At 44.2% G+C, this 16,507-nt stretch overlaps 1 protein-coding gene across 1 annotated transcript; it reads left to right on the forward strand.

Annotated features, from left to right (window-relative positions):
• Positions 1-262: 262 nt before the first annotated feature.
• LOC310823734 (NACHT, LRR and PYD domains-containing protein 3-like) lies at positions 263-15,898 on the forward strand (the record flags this gene model as incomplete). The annotated part of the gene is made up of 15 exons (XM_083696583.1): positions 263-458; positions 636-759; positions 924-1,037; positions 1,240-1,353; positions 2,068-2,181; positions 2,384-2,497; positions 3,212-3,325; positions 3,831-3,921; positions 4,103-4,331; positions 11,194-12,982; positions 13,495-13,668; positions 14,155-14,328; positions 14,745-14,918; positions 15,034-15,080; positions 15,345-15,898. Exons 5-15 carry the CDS (start codon positions 2,114-2,116, stop codon positions 15,896-15,898), a joined length of 3,528 nt encoding a protein of 1,175 aa, XP_083552709.1. The 5' UTR covers positions 263-458; positions 636-759; positions 924-1,037; positions 1,240-1,353; positions 2,068-2,113.
• Positions 15,899-16,507: the final 609 nt, after the last annotated feature.

Raw genomic sequence — 16,507 nt, forward strand, 5'->3', positions numbered from 1 at the left:
CAGACACTGCTAACAAGCTCTTGAACTTAGAGACTCTATCCTAGTCGAAACACATCTTCTAGTCGGCCATCATGCTTTATGTTAACATGTATAGTTTACTTCCCTCTTCTGTTCTCCCATGGACCAACCACAACTACCACCTCATTTCCTAAAGTCACCTAAAGTGTTTCTAGTCGTAATTATTACAATAACTGTATCATCTTCTGACAGAGGTCAGAGAGGATGAGGGGAGAGACATTTAACTGTGTAATTGTATTGATAAATTCCTGTACTTGTAACATTCAAGCCTCTGTTGTTTTATATTGATTGTTACATTCCTTTACAGTTCAGTCTTCTTCTAGTTGGTACTGTCGGCTTGTCCTGGACCAGCAGACAACCGTGACTGTTGAACCCCGCCTAGACCTTGTCCTGGACCAGCAGACAACCGTGACTGTTGAACCCTGCATAGACCTTGTTGAGTGAGTCCCACATCACATCATCAATCAAATAATTATTCAATTTCAAGTCAGATTTTCGCTTTGGTCATTCTTTTAAGTCTGTTTACTGCAGCATGAAAATCATGCATGTGTGTGTGTGTGTGTGTGTGTGGTCTTTGGTCTCATTTAACGTGCTGCGTGTGTTCATTGGGTTTATAGCAGGAGGTTCTTTGAGGAGAGGAGAGGACGGGACCACTGCCTCTAAAATGAGTCTTTCTGGGGAGAGAGAGGAGGGGACCACTGCCTCTAAAATGAGTCTCTCTGGGGAGGTTGAAGACATGGGGTAAGAGAAGAGTCTCTGGAGGGCATTTACCATGAAGATGATGATGATTATGATAGATACATCATTCATAACCAGATTAATGTTAGGCACAGGAATGTACATATACTGTAGTTCAATGCATAATTCAATGCATAATTAATGTGAATTAATTTTGTGTTTGAAAGGGTCCAGAAAGAGAGACCAGCCTCACCTGTACCAAGCTGTGTGTCCATGAAGAGTGACCACTCTATGGGAAAACCATTAAACTTCGGAGAAAGACCTCCTCATTCTGGTCAAAGGTTAGTTTGCGGTTTAATCCCAATAGTCAATATCCTGACGACACACAGACACACACTCATATGAACACATGACATCCATTATTTTCTGTTAAACATGTGAGAATATTGGTGTCTGACAACACAGATACACACTCATGAACATGTGATGTTTACTGTCGACTGATAATTAATGTGAGAATGTTGGTGTCTTTCTGTTTGACAGGGTCCAGAAAGAGAGACCAGCCTCACCTGTACCAAGCTGTGTGTCCATGAAGAGTGACCACTCTATGTGAAAATCATTAAACTTCAGAAAAGGAACCGTCACTACTAAACAAGGGTAGGTGTATCATGGGGGATGTGATGAACTAACTGCTAGACTACGCCACCTGTTTGTTTCATGAGGTCCTCGGAGGAAACTATAATGAACTCAGGTTCTACTATCAAGGAGGGAGTATGGGAATAAGGCACACAATGCAACAATCATTTATTGTACAGCTTCTAATCACATAATCTTCAGCTCTAGGAGCTCAGCACATATTGATCATTAAAGGCAGAAGTTCAAATGTTAGACACAGGAATGTAGATATACTGTAGTTCAATGCATACTGTAGCAACAGACAGTGTTACAACACTCCCTAGAAGGCGTGTCCACGGAGGAGGAGAGTGGATCCTGGAGGGAGATGGCCACTAAAAACCTAAAAGCTACTGACAATACAGATATATTAATTTGGACTGGCCACACCGTCCCCACTCTCCTCCTTCTAGCGCACCCCAACCCTCCATGGTAATGGGGATCCCCTGCATGAAAGAAAGACAGGTTCATTAACACTCTGTCCTTCACAATGCCACCCTCCTGTGTAACTGGCTCAAGGAGCTCAGTTCATATGGCACATTTAAAAACACAACTCCACCTTGTAATGCAGTATCCAGCAGGAGAGACCAGCCTCACCTGTACCCAGCTGTGTGTTCTGACAACACAGATACACACTCATGAACATGTGATGTTCACTGTCGACTGATAGTTAATGTGAATGAATTTTGTTTTTGACAGGGTCCAGAAAGAGAGACCAGCCTCACCTCTACCCAGCTGTGTATCTATGAAGAGTGACCACTCTATGGGAAAACCATTAAACTTCGGAGAAAGACCTCCTCATTCTGGTCAAAGGTTAGTTTGCGGTTTAATCCCAATAGTCAATATCCTGACGACACACAGACACACACTCATATGAACACATGACATCCATTATTTTCTGTTAAACATGTGAGAATATTGGTGTCTGACAACACAGATACACACTCATGAACATGTGATGTTTACTGTCGACTGATAATTAATGTGAGAATGTTGGTGTCTTTCTGTTTGACAGGGTCCAGAAAGAGAGACCAGCCTCACCTGTACCAAGCTGTGTGTCCATGAAGAGTGACCACTCTATGGGAAAACCATTAAACTTCAGACAAGGAACCGTCACTACTAAACAAGGGTAGGTGTATCATGGGGGATGTGATGAACTAACTGCTAGACTACGCCACCTGTTTGTTTCATGAGGTCCTCGGAGGAAACTATAATGAACTCAGGTTCTACTATCAAGGAGGGAGCATGGGAATAAGACACACAATGCAACAATCATTTATTGTACAGCTTCTAATCACATCATCTTCAGCTCTAGGAGCTCAGCACATATGTATCATTAAAGGCAGAATTTCAAATGTTAGACACAGGAATGTAGATATACTGTAGTTCAATGCATACTGTAGCAACAGACAGTGTTGCAACACTCCCTAGAAGGCGTGTCCACAAAGGAGGAGAGCGGATCCTGGAGGGAGATGGCCACTAAAAACCTAAAAGCTACTGACAATACAGATATATGAATTTGGACTGGCCACACCGTCCCCACTCTCCTCCTCCCAGCGCAGCCCAACCCTCCATGGTGATGGGGATCCCCTGAATGAAACAAAGACAGGTTTATTAACACTCTGTCCTTCACAATGCCACCCTCCTGTGGAACTGGCTCAAGGAGCTCAGTTCATATGGCACATTTAAAAACACAACTCCACCTTGTAATGCAGGATCCAGCAGGAGAGACCAGCCTCACCTGTACCCAGCTGTGTGTTCTGACAACACAGATACACACTCATGAACATGTGATGTTCACTGTCGACTGTTAGTTAATGTGAATGAATTTTGTTTTTGACAGGGTCCAGAAAGAGAGACCAGCCTCACCTGTACCCAGCTGTGTATCCATGAAGAGTGACCACTCTATGGGAAAACCATTAAACTTCAGACAAGGAACCATCACTCCTAAACAAGGGTAGGTGTATCATGGGGGATGTGATGAACTAACTGCTAGACAACGCCACCTGTTTATTTCATGAGGTCCTCGGAGGAAACTATAATGAACTCAGGTTCTACTATCAAGGAGGGAGCAGGGGAAAAAGGCACACAATGCACCAATCGTTCATTGTACAGCTGAAGGCAGAATTTCAAATGTTAGACACAGGAATGTAGATATACTGTAGTTCAATGCAAACTGTAGCAACAGACAGTGTTGCAACACTACCTAGAAGGCGTGTCCACGGAAGAGGAGAGCGGATCCTGGAGGGAGGTGGCCACTAAAAACCTAAAAGCTACTGACAATACAGATATATTAATTTGGACTGACTAAACCGTCCACCAATGTTAGTTTTTTGTAATATTCATATGACACAGGAACTATGTTTTGTGGTATACACACTTAAGTTATTCTATTTGGGGAACTGGGCTTCATTCACACTTCTCTGGATAAAGACATCTGCTTATTTCTTGTTTTTACCCAGAATCCCCAGTGATCAGGTGGAGAGACCAGAGTCAGAGATTCCTAGTGGTCAGTCTGTCCAGAGTCAAAGTGATCTGGCCTCCATATTCAGGGTGAGCTAAATAGGAAGTATGACACTGAAGATGGCAAAGTCACCCCCATACAAAATTTATTTTTTTCTTGTTTCAATTGCTTGCCAAAGTCAAGTGTTTTTTGGATTTAGTCTCTCTACTGTGTGTAAAGGTTTACCCATTATTGTCTATCTCACTCCACTTTTTTTTCTAAATGTTTCAGTCGCTTGAAGACAATGTCATCACTTTACTGAGAAATGAGCTGAAGAGATTCAAGAGGCTTATGTCTCAAGACTACCCAGAGTGCTTTGAGAGTCAGGGGGAGGAAGAGGAAGTGGTGGATGAAGAAGAAGAGAAGCAGGAGAGCAGTGCCAGAGAAGGGGCTCTGAAGATCACACTGCACGTCCTGAGGAACATGAACCAGAAGGAGCTCGCTGACATACTGGAGAAACGTAAGAGACCTCATGTGTTTTCACAGAGAAGTGTTACTGGGCTGAAATATTATTGGAAATACAAACACCACTAACTGTAATTATGATGTCCAGTTGTGGTCAGAAGTTTACATGCACTTAAAGAACATGTATGTCATGGCAATCTTGAGTTTCCAATCATTTCTACAACTCTTATTTTTCTGTGATGGATTGATTGGAGCACATACTTCTTTGTCACAAAAAACATTCATGAAGTTTGGTTCTTTTATGAATTCTTTATGGATTTTCTGTAAATGTGACAAAATCTGCTGGGTCAAAAATATACATACAGCAATGCTAATATTTGGTTAAATGTCCCTTGGCCATTTTCACCTCAATTAGACGCTTTAGGTAGCCATCCACAAGCTTCTGGTTGAATCTTTGACCACTCCTCTTGACAGAATCTGTGCAGTTCAACTAAATTCGTTGGCTTTCTGACACAAACTTGTTTCTTCAGCACACTCCACATGTTCTCGATGGGGTTTAAGTCAGGACTTTGTGAAGGCCATTCTAAGACCTAAATTCTAGCCTGATTTAGCCATTCCTTTACCACGTTTGATGTGTGTTTGGCGTCATTGTCCTGTTGGAACACCCAACTACATCCAAGACCCAACCTTCTGCCTGATAATTTTAGGTTTTCCTGAAGAATTTGGAGGTAATCCTCCTTCTTCATTATTCCATTTACTTTCTGTAAAGCACCAGCAAAACAGGCCCAGAGCATAATACTACCACCACCATGCTTGGCATAGGCATGGTGTTCTTGGGGTGAAAGGCCTCACCTTCTCTCCTCCAAACATATTTCTGGTCATTGTGGCAAAATAGCTCAATTTTTGTTTCATCTGACCACAGAACTTTGCTCCAGAAGGCCTTTTCTTTGTCCATGTGATCAGCAGCAAACTTCAGTCGAGCACAAATTGATAATTCAAGGTGCTGTATGTATATTTTTGACCCAGCAGATTTTGTCACATTTTCAGAAGACCCATAATAAATCCATAAAAGAACCAAACTTCATGAATGTTTTTTTGTGACAAAGAAGTATGTGCTCCAATCAATCCATCACAGAAAAATAAGAGTTGTAGAAATGATTGGAAACTCAAGACTGCCATGACATACATGTTATTTACAAGTGTATGTAAACTTCTGACCACAACTGTATATGTATCTATTTGGTCACTCTTTATATGATGTTGCCTCTAACTTAGTGTAATTACTCTGTAATTACTCCTTTAACAAGATTGTTTGTTTCTGTATAATTGCAGAGTAACAGGGTTGGATAATTTACTATAACACAGATGGAATAAGGACTGTTCTTTACTACACGTGTAGTAATATATCATTCAACTATACTACATACTTTGTAATTAATTACTATATAAATAATGAATAATTAATTACTATATAACAACTTGTTAATTAATACAACATGTGGTCCTCTGTGGCTCAGTCGGTAGAGCATGGCTTTAACAATGCTTAAGTTGTGGGTTTGATTCCTGCTGGGACCATTTATACTGAAATGTATGCATTCACTGCAATGCAAGTCGCTTTGGATAAAAGCGTCAGCTAAATGGCATATATATATACAGTGGGGGAAATAATTATTTGATCCCCTGCTGATTTTGTTAGTTTGCCTTATTACAAAGAGATGATCGGTCTATAATTTTTATGGTACTTTTATTTTAACAAATAGAGATAGAATATCAACAAAGAAGTCCAGAAAAAACACATTATATAAAGTTATAAATTAATTTGCATTTGATCGAAGGAAATAAGTATTTGATCCCCTACAAACCAGCAAGAATTCTGGCTCATACAGACCGGTTATTAGATTAGATTAGATTCAACTTTATTGTCATTGTGCAGAGTACAAGTACAGAGACAACGAAATGCAGTTAGCGTCTAACCAGAAGTGCAAAATAGCAGAAAGTGCAATGAACAGTATTTACAGGTAGTGCAATATATGATCAGTAGTAGTGCAGTATAATATAGTATAGTATAAGCAGTATATATAGCAGTGCAGTATAGCAGTATGTGAGTAGCAGTAGCATTATAGCAGAATAAATAGTTACAGTAAATAGTTACAGTATGAGCTGTGTAGCAGCATATGAGCTGTATGGGTAATGCAGTCTAGCAGTATATATGTATTAACAGTATTAACAGTAACATGAGGTAGATGCAGAATAAATATAAATATGGAATGCCGTATAAACAGTATAAACAAGTATGTACAGTATGTGCAGTAGTATTAAAGAAAATATAGGATATGTGCATTATGAACAGTATGAACAGTATGGACAGGTATGTACAGAAGAGCAGTGGTATTGAGTAAGAGTAAGAGCAGGGGAGGGGAGTAATAGTGCAATAGTGCAATTGTCCGGGTGGGGGGGGGGGGGGGGGTTGCGGGGGTAGTAGGTTGTCAGGTAGGTGTAGTGTTCGTGTTCAGCAGGGTGACAGCCGCAGGGAAGAAGCTGCCTCTGAACCTACTGGTTCGGGTGCGGAGAGACCTGTAGCGCCTCCCGGAGGGGAGTGGGGTGAAAAGTCTATGGTTGGGGTGAGAGATGTCCTTGACGATGCTGCGTGCCTTACGCAAGCATCGTTTGCCCTGGACAGCCTCGATGGAGGGGAGTGAGGAACCGGTGATGCGTTGGGCAGTTTTCACCACCCTCTGCAGTGCTTTCCGGTCCGATGCCGAGCAGTTGCCATACCATACTGTGACACAGTTGGTAAGGATACTCTCGATGGTGCAGCGGTAGAAGTTCACCAGGATCTGAGGAGATAGATGGACCTTCTTTAGTCTCCTCAGGAAGAAGAGACGCTGGTGAGCCTTCTTTATCAGGGTGGAGGTGTTGAGGGTCCAGGAGAGGTCCTCAGAGATGTGGACACCCAGAAACTTGAAGCTGGTGACTCGCTCCACCTCAGTCCCGTTGATGAGGATGGGGGTGTGTGCGCCAGCTTTAGACTTCCTGAAGTCCACAATGAGTTCTTTGGTCTTCTTGGTGTTGAGAGCCAGGTTATTGTCGTTGCACCACACTGTTAGGTGCTGGACCTCCTCCCTGTAGGCCGACTCATCGTTGTTGCTGATGAGACCGATCACCGTTGTGTCGTCTGCAAACTTAACAATGGTGTTTGAGCCATGTACAGGTGTGCAGTCGTAGGTGAAGAGGGAGTAAAGGAGGGGGCTCAGCACACAGCCTTGTGGAACGCCGGTGTTCAGGGTGAGGGTTGAGGAGGTGTGGTTGTGAAGCCTAACAGACTGCGGCCTGTTGGTCAGGAAGTCTAGAATCCAGTTGCAGAGGGAGGGGTTGATGCCCAGTTGCCTGAGTTTGGAGATCAGTTTGGAGGGGATGATGGTGTTGAATGCTGAGCTGAAGTCAATAAACAGCATTCTCACATAAGAGTTAGTCTTGTCGAGGTGGGACAGGGCGGAGTGAAGTGCCGTTGAAATGGCATCCTCTGTACTCCTGTTCTGCCGGTAGGCGAATTGAAAGGGGTCCAGTGTGGGTGGTAGGCAGGTCTTGAGTTGAGCTAAGACCAGCCTCTCGAAGCACTTCATGATGATGGGCGTGAGTGCCACTGGTCGGAAGTCATTTAAGCTCGTTGCAGTGGAGTGTTTTGGCACCGGCACGATGGTGGTGGTTTTGAAGCACGCGGGGACAGCTGCTTGGGCTAGGGACAGGTTGAATATGTCAGTCCAAACCTTAGTCAGCTGCACAGCGCAGGCCCTGAGGACACGTCCGGGGATCCCATCAGGACCAGCAGCCTTGCGTGCGTTAGTCCTGCTCAGTGCCGCACACACGTCGGTGGGGGATAGAGTGAGGGGCTGGTGATCCGCAGGGAGCACAGCCTTGATGGCCACCTCCTTGTTGTCCCTGTCAAAGCGGCCGTAGAAGTGGTTCAGCTCATCAGGGAGGGAGGCGTCAACGGAGAGGGGTGAGGTGTTAGATGGTTTGTAGTCAGTGATGGCCTGGATGCCCTGCCACATGCGTCGGGGGTCAGAGTTGTTTCTGAAGTGATCCTCTATCCTCAGCTTGTGGTTGTGCTTGGCCTTTTTGATGCCCCTCTGCAGATTAGCCCTGGATGAGCTATAGGCCCGAGCATCCCCTGATCTGAAGGCAGTGTCACGTGCCTTCAGCAGGATTCGGACCTCACTGTTCATCCATGGCTTCTGATTAGGGAAAGTGGTGATCCGCTTGAGTGTGGTGACACTGCTGATGTTGGAATTGATGTAGTCCAAAACAGATGAGGCATATGAATTAATGTCCGTGTGGGAGTCATGGGTGGCCTGAGTGGCAAACACACCCCAGTCAGTGTTTCCAAAACGCTGCTGGAGCGCTGAGTCAGCTCCCTCTGGCCAGACCTTGACTGTCCTCACTGTAGGTTTCACTCGTTTGATGAGTGCTGAGTACTTGGGCAGTAGGAACAATGAGAGGTGGTCTGATTGACCTAGGTGGGGGAGGGGAACGGCTTTGTACGCATCAGCCATGCTGGTGTATACTTGGTCCAATGTCCTGTCTCCTCTGGTGGGGCAAGAGACATTTCGGTGGAATTTGGGCAGTACAGTCTTTAAGTTGGAGTGATTGAAGTCACCCGCGACAATGAAGGCTGCCTCGGGATGCAGAGTCTGTTGTTTGCTAATGGCAGCATACAGTTCTTTCATAGCAATCTTAGCATTAGCATCCGGGGGGATATAGGCTGCCGTGATAACAGTAGACGTGAACTCTCTGGGCAGATAGAAAGGTCTACACTTAACCATGAGAAACTCCAGGTTAGCTGAGCAGTGACTCTCGGTGATGGTAGTGTCCGTGCACCACGTCTTGTTAACATAAATGCACAAACCTCCACCTCTGGTCTTACCGGAGTCGCCTGCTGTTCTGTCTGCTCGGAGAACGCAGCGCCCTGCTAGCTCGATAGCGTTGTCGGGAACCTCGCTGTTGAGCCAGGTTTCAGTGAAAACCATGATATTACAGTCCATAATCCATTTGTGGGTGGTGATCCGCAGCCGCAGTTCATCCATCTTGTTTGCCAGGGAACGAACATTTGCAAGGAAAAGGCTAGGTAGTGAGAGTCGGTGTGGAGTTAGCTTTAGCCTAGCTCTCAGCCCACCTCGGCTCCCTCGCCTGTGTTTTCGTTTCCGAGCCGGTCTGGGGCCTCTTCCGTTCGGTGTAGCGGAGTTAGCTGGACCCGCTGTTTTGCTAATCTCGGGTATATCGTCGATAAAGATGACTGGAGTGCCGGAACCGATGTCCAGAAGTTCTTGTCGGCTGTACGATATGAACGCTAAACTGTTTTTAGCGAGAATACTTAAGATAAACAAGCAAATAACTACTAGTTCGCAAACTCTGGAGAGACACTGAGCGTCGCGATGCATGCGCGCCGCCATCTTGGTCACAAGTCATGATATGCCCATGAGGCACACAGATTAATCCTGTCACTTTAAGAAAGTACTCCTAATCTCTGCTTGTTATGGGTATGAAAGACACCTGTCAAAAGAAATAAATCTCTTCCATTCCAACCTCTCCACCACCATGGGCAAGCCAAAGAACATTCAAATGACATCAGGGTAAGAGTTGTAGACCTGCACAAGGATGGAATGAGCTACAAGACCATCAGCAAGAAGCTTGGTGAGAAGGAGACAACTGTTGGTGCAATTATTAGAAAATGGAAGAAATACAAAATAACCATCAATCACCTTCGGCCTGGAGCTCCATGCAAGATCTCGCCTCGTGAGGTAAGGATGATCATGAGAAGGGTGAGGGATCAGCCAAGAACTACACGGGAGGAGCTTGGTAATGATCTCAAGGCAGCTGGGACCACAGTCACCAAGAAAACCATTGGTAACACACTACACCGTAACGGATTGAAATCCTGCAGTGCCCGCAAGGTCCCCCTGCTCAAGAAGGCACATGTACAGGCCCATCTGAAGTTTGCAGATGAACACCTAAATGATTCAGATAAGGCTTGGGAGAAGGTGATGTGGTCAGACGAGACCAAAATTGAACTCTTTGGCATAAATTCGACTTGTCGTGTTTGGAGGGAGAGAAATGCTGAATGCTACAATCCCAAGAACACCATCCCAACCGTCAAACAGGGAGGTGGAAACATTATGCTTTGGGGTTGTTTCTCTGCTAAGGGTACAGGACGACTTCACTGCATTGAGGGGCCAATGGACGGGGCCATGTACCGTAAGATCTTGGACGAGAACCTCCTTCCCTCAGCCAGAGCACTGAGGATGGGTCGTGGATGGGTCTTCCAGCATGACAATGACCCAAAACATACAGCCAAGGCAACAAAGGAGTGGCTCAACAAGAAGCACACTAAGGTCATGGAGTGGCCTAGCTAGTCTCTCGACCTTAATCCTATAGAAAATTGGTGGAGGGAGCTGAAGCTTCGAGTTGCCAAGCAAAAGCCTTGAAACCTTCAGGATTTGGAGAGGATCTGTAAAGAGGAGTGAACCAAAATCCCTCCTGAGATGTGTGCAAACCTGGTGACCAACTACAAGAAACGTCTGACTTCTGTGTTTGCCAACAAGGGTTTCTCCACCAAGTACTAAGTCATGTTTTGCTTGGGGATCAAATACTTATTTCCTTCGATCAAATGCAAATGAATTTATAACTTTATATAATGTCTTTTTTCTGGACTTCTTTGTTGATATTCTGTCTCTATTTGTTAAAATAAAAGTACCATAAAAATTATAGACCGCTCATTTCTTTGTAATCAGGCAAACTAACAAAATCAGCAGGGGATCAAATAATTATTTCCCCCACTGTATATATTTACAGTTACTGCAGGTACTGTGTCAACTTAATGTAAAGTGTGCCAGGAATATTTTTATTGTTTTGTCATTCAGATGAGCTTGCTGTGGTGTTCCAACAAGAACTCAAGTCCACCCTGAAGAAGAAGTTTCAGTGTGTGTTTGAGGGAATAGCTAAGCAAGGCAACCCAATACTTCTCGATAAGGTCTACACAGAGGTCTACATCACAGAGGGTGGAAGTGGAGAGGTCAATAACGAACATGAGGTCAGACAGATTGAGACAGCATCCAGGAGACCAGCAACACAGGAGACACCAATCAAATGCAACGACATCTTCAAGCCTTTACCTGGACAAGACAAACCAATGAGAAATGTGCTGACAAAGGGAGTCGCTGGCATTGGAAAAACAGTGTCTACTCAGAAGTTCATTACGGACTGGGCTGAAGGAAAAGCCAATCAGGATGTCCAGTTCATATTTCCACTTCCTTTTCGGGAGCTGAATTTAATGAAACAGAAGAAATGCAGTTTGAATGAACTTCTTGGTCATTTCTTCATTGAAATAAAAGAATCAGGAATCTCCAACTTTGACAAGTATAAAGTTCTGTTCATCTTTGATGGTCTGGATGAGTGTCGACTTCCTCTAGACTTCCAGAACAATGAGACATGTTGTGATGCCACAGAGTCAACCTCAGTGGACGTGCTGCTGACAAACCTCATCAAGGGGAATCTGCTTCCCTCTGCTCTCCTCTGGATAACCTCCCGACCTGCAGCAGCCAATCAGATCCCTCCTGAGTGTGTTGACCAGGTGACAGAGGTACGAGGGTTCAACAACCCACAGAAGGAGGAGTACTTCAGGAAGAGAATCAGTGATGAGAACCTGGCCAGCAGAATCAACACACACATGAAGTCATCAAGGAGCCTGCACATCATGTGCCACATACCAGTGTTCTGTTGGCTCTCAGCCACTACCCTAGAGAGATTGTTGGGTGGAGCAGAGAGAGGAGAGATGCCCAAGACCCTGACACAGATGTACACACACTTCCTGGTATTTCAGACCAAACAGAGGAATGTGAAGTACCTTGAAGTCCATGACAGAGATCCACAGTGGGATAAAGAACTAATTCTGTCACTGGGAAAACTGGCCTTCAAACAGCTGGAAAGTGGCAATCTGATCTTCTATGAGGAAGACTTGAGAGAGTGTGGCATTGATATCACAAAAGCCTCAGTGTACTCGGGAGTGTGCACTCAGGTCTTCAGAGAGGAGTATGGGCTGCACAAAGTGTTCAGCTTTGTGCATCTGAGCATCCAGGAGTTTCTAGCTGCTTTATATGTGTTCCTCACATTCAACATCAGCAATGAGAATCCACTGGTCAAACAGAAATCCTCATCCAGGAAGCTATGGTCATCAATCAGACCCAAACCTCTGGTCGACTTACACAAGAGTGCAGTGGACAAGGCCTTACAGAGTAAGAATGGTCACCTGGACCTGTTCCTGCGCTTCCTCCTGGGCCTCTCACTGGAGTCCAATCAGAATCTCCTACGAGGCCTTCTTACACAGACAGGAAGCAGCTCACAGACCAATGAGGAAACAGTCAAGTATATCAAGGAGAAGATCAGGGAGAATCCCTCTCCAGAGAGGTGCATCAATCTGTTCCACTGTCTGAATGAGATGAATGACCATTCTCTAATGGAGGAGATACAAAGCTACCTGAGCTCAGGACGTCTCTCAGAAGCCCAACTCTCACCTGCACAGTGGTCAGCTCTGGTCTTTGTGTTGCTGACTTCAGAAGAGGAGCTGGATGTGTTTGACCTGAAGAAGTACTCCAGATCAGAAGAAGGTCTTCTGAGGCTGCTGCCAGTGGTCACAGCCTCTAAGACGGCACTGTAAGTAGATGGACAAAACACTGTATTGATACTTGAGCGATGAATGGAGTACGTGATCACTTACTACTACAGCGCTACCACGGATACTCACACTGCGGCTCAAATGAAGACTTTTGGTCTGACATGAAGCAAATATCATAGGTAGCATATATAATAACATGGCTGGCTGTGTTCACAGTTCATGAGTTTGTCAGCTTTATTTTAGTGAAAGTGGAATTAGTCAGTTCTCTAGCCAGTTACAATTGGTGCAGTTGGAAGGAGCTCGCCACTCATCTCCTACTGAAAGCTCTATCCATTATTTAAGGCATGAAAAGTATGGATACATGATCATTTCACCTTTAAAATGAAGTGAAATGATTAGAAAAAATGTTGTTCTATGTTAAAATCCCGAAAATGTCATTATATTGTAATTAGGTGCGGCGACATGCAACTGGAAATGATAGAACACATCACATATGTACATTTTTCTCTGAGTTAAAAAGACTTGATGCTTGTATTTATTCCTCATTCAGGCTGAATGGATGTCACCTCACAGAGAGATGCTGTGAAGCGTTGGCCTCAGCTCTCAGCTCAGACTCCTGCCACCTGAGAGAGCTGGACCTCAGTCATAATGAACTAGGTGACGTGGGGGTGAAGCTGCTCTCTGCTGGACTGGGGAGTCCACACTGTCAACTACAGACACTGAGGTGAGGTCTCAGACTATTCTTGTCGTCAGACACATCATTCCTAACTGTGTTACATTATAATTCAATGGAATCAATGATACTTCAACAGAAAGGCTCAATTATTGAGACAGACAATGTACATTATCTTCCAATCAATTACTATATAACGTGTGTGTGTGTGTGTGTGTGTGTGTGTGTGTGTGTGTGTGTGTGTGTGTGTGTGTGGTGGTAGGGAGGGCTACTCTGTCTTCACTCTCTGAATAACTTTACTCTCATCAAATCCTGACCCACCTGGCCTTAGATCAGCTCATGGGACTACACAATACTGCACTAACCCAATAGCTAGAAAATACATTATACTAGAAATAGACATCCAGTCACTACAAATGTATCCATAGTTAATTTCTTCCCTGTTGAGAGCAACTATAACTCTCACTCATGAATTCTTATCATAATGCACCACAGTGATCATTTGGCTGCATGTATTTATTTGTATTCCTCATTCAGGCTGAATGGATGTCACCTCACAGTGAGATGCTGTGAAGCGTTGGCCTCAGCTCTCAGGTCAGACTCCTGCCATCTGAGAGAGCTGGACCTCAGTAATAATGATCTAGGTGACTGGGGGGTGAAGCTGCTCTCTGCTGGACTGGGGAGTCCACACTGTCAACTACAGACACTGAGGTGAGGTCTCAGACTATTCTTGTTGTCAGACACATCATTCCGAAGTGTCTGTTACATTATCGTTCTTTGCAATCAATGATACTTGCACTGAAAGGCTCAATAATTGAGACAGACAATGTACATTATCTTCCAATCAATTACTATAGTGTGTGTATGTGTGCATGTGTGTATGTATGCATGTGTGTGTGTGTGTGTGTGTGTGTGTGTGTGTGTGTGTGTGTGTGTGTGTGTGAGGTGGGAGGGGTGGCTGCTCTGTCTGCACGCACTGTGATTGTTTGGCTGCATGTATTTATTTGTATTCCTCATTCACATGTGGCCTTTCAACTGACAAATGAAGAGGATTTAAAGCTGCACATGTACATTAGAGAGGAATAATCAGATTCTTGATATCAGATGGAGTGACACTATTTCCCCAGGTTGTCATTCTGTGGAGTCCCAGAGGAAGGCTGTGTTTCTCTGGCTTCAGCTCTGAGGTCTAACCCCTCCCACCTGAGAGAGCTGGACCTCAGCTACAATCACCCAGGAGACTCAGGACTGGCGCTGCTCTCTGCTGTACAGAAAGATCCACTCTGTAACCTACAGACATTCAGGTAAAGGCTGAATATGTGGCTGGACGTATCAATGAGATTATTGCACTGTATCTATTTTCCTCATGATTGTAAGTGTGTCATCCAACCTCTGTGTGTTCTTCTGTGGTTGATATAGTGTGGACCATGGTGGAGAGTGCAGGCTCAAACCTGGGCTGATCAAATGTAAGTCACCACCGCTGTAGAGAATAGGACTGTGATATTACTCAAGAACCAGGGTACAGCAGAGTTCAAACAGAGCACCAGTATTGTATTCATATGTAAATCTAAAATATTAGTAAATGTGAATTCGTTGTATCCCTTATAAAACATTTTTAATTAATAAGTAATATTATGTGAAAAGAATGTTTCCCTAACAAGATCACATTGTGAATATTGTAATTTATTCAATTGTATTGATTTGATGATTATTTTTGACCTCTCAATCAGATGCCTGTGAGCTCACACTGGACCCAAACACAGCACACAGACACCACTCTCTGTCTGAGGAGAACAGAAAGGTGACACGGGGGACAGAGGAGCAGCCGTATCCTGATCACCCAGAGAGATTTGAGCGCTGTCTACAGGTGCTGTGTAGAGAGGGTCTGACTGGGCGCTGTTACTGGGAGGTAGAGTGGAGTGGGAGAGAGGCTGGTATAGGAGTGACATATAAAGGAATCAGCAGGAGAGGAGGGGGTAAAGACTGTGTGTTGGGATACAATGACAAGTCCTGGAGTCTGAGGTGCTCTGATAACAGTTACTCCGCCTTGCACAATAATAAGTACACTGACATACCTGTCCCCTCCTCTGGCTCCCACAGAGTAGGAGTGTATCTGGACTGGCCGGCCGGCACTCTGTCCTTCTACAGGGTCTCCTCTGACACACGGACCCTCCTGCACACATTCCACTCCACATTCACTGAGCCGCTCTACCCAGGGTTTTATCTTTGGGACTATGACTGTTCAGTGACCCTGTGTAAACTAGTCTCAGGGAGATCACACTGAACACCAAAGGCTCAAAGATAACGGATCAGAACATGATGCAGTTGGATAGTGGTGTGTTTTCACTGAGATGTTGGAGGTACAGATGTTCTCTCTCCCAGTGTGTAGGGTGTTGTGTGTTGTGTGTAGTTATATTATTTCTTACTGTGTATATATATATATATATATATATATATATATATATATATATATATAATTATTAAAAAATGCATCTGATAGTGAAATAGACTACAGGTACAGAAAATATGTATATATTTGTTTATATATGTTTGTTTGTTTTTGATGGAAATGCATCTGACAATCCAGATGAATGATTAGATGATCAAATCAGACTGATGATGAACTCTGAGAATAACACAGGAGAGAGTGTCTGGATGTATATAAGAGTTGGTTAGATTGGGTGTTTGAGTTGTGATGCTGGATTACGTTGCTGTGTGTACGATAGCAGGGAGTGGATGTGAAGACAGCTCTCCTTCTCTGTCAGTACAACATGGACAGTGTCTTCAGAACATCCTAATCTACACAGTGTGTAATTGATTCCTATGCAAATCTGAGACCCCATAAAAACAAAGATATTTAATCCAAAATGACATGAACTATTATCCTTGGATT

This window comes from Argentina silus, assembly GCF_951799395.1.
Source record: "Argentina silus genome assembly, chromosome: Y".
Classification (NCBI taxonomy): domain Eukaryota; kingdom Metazoa; phylum Chordata; class Actinopteri; order Argentiniformes; family Argentinidae; genus Argentina; species Argentina silus.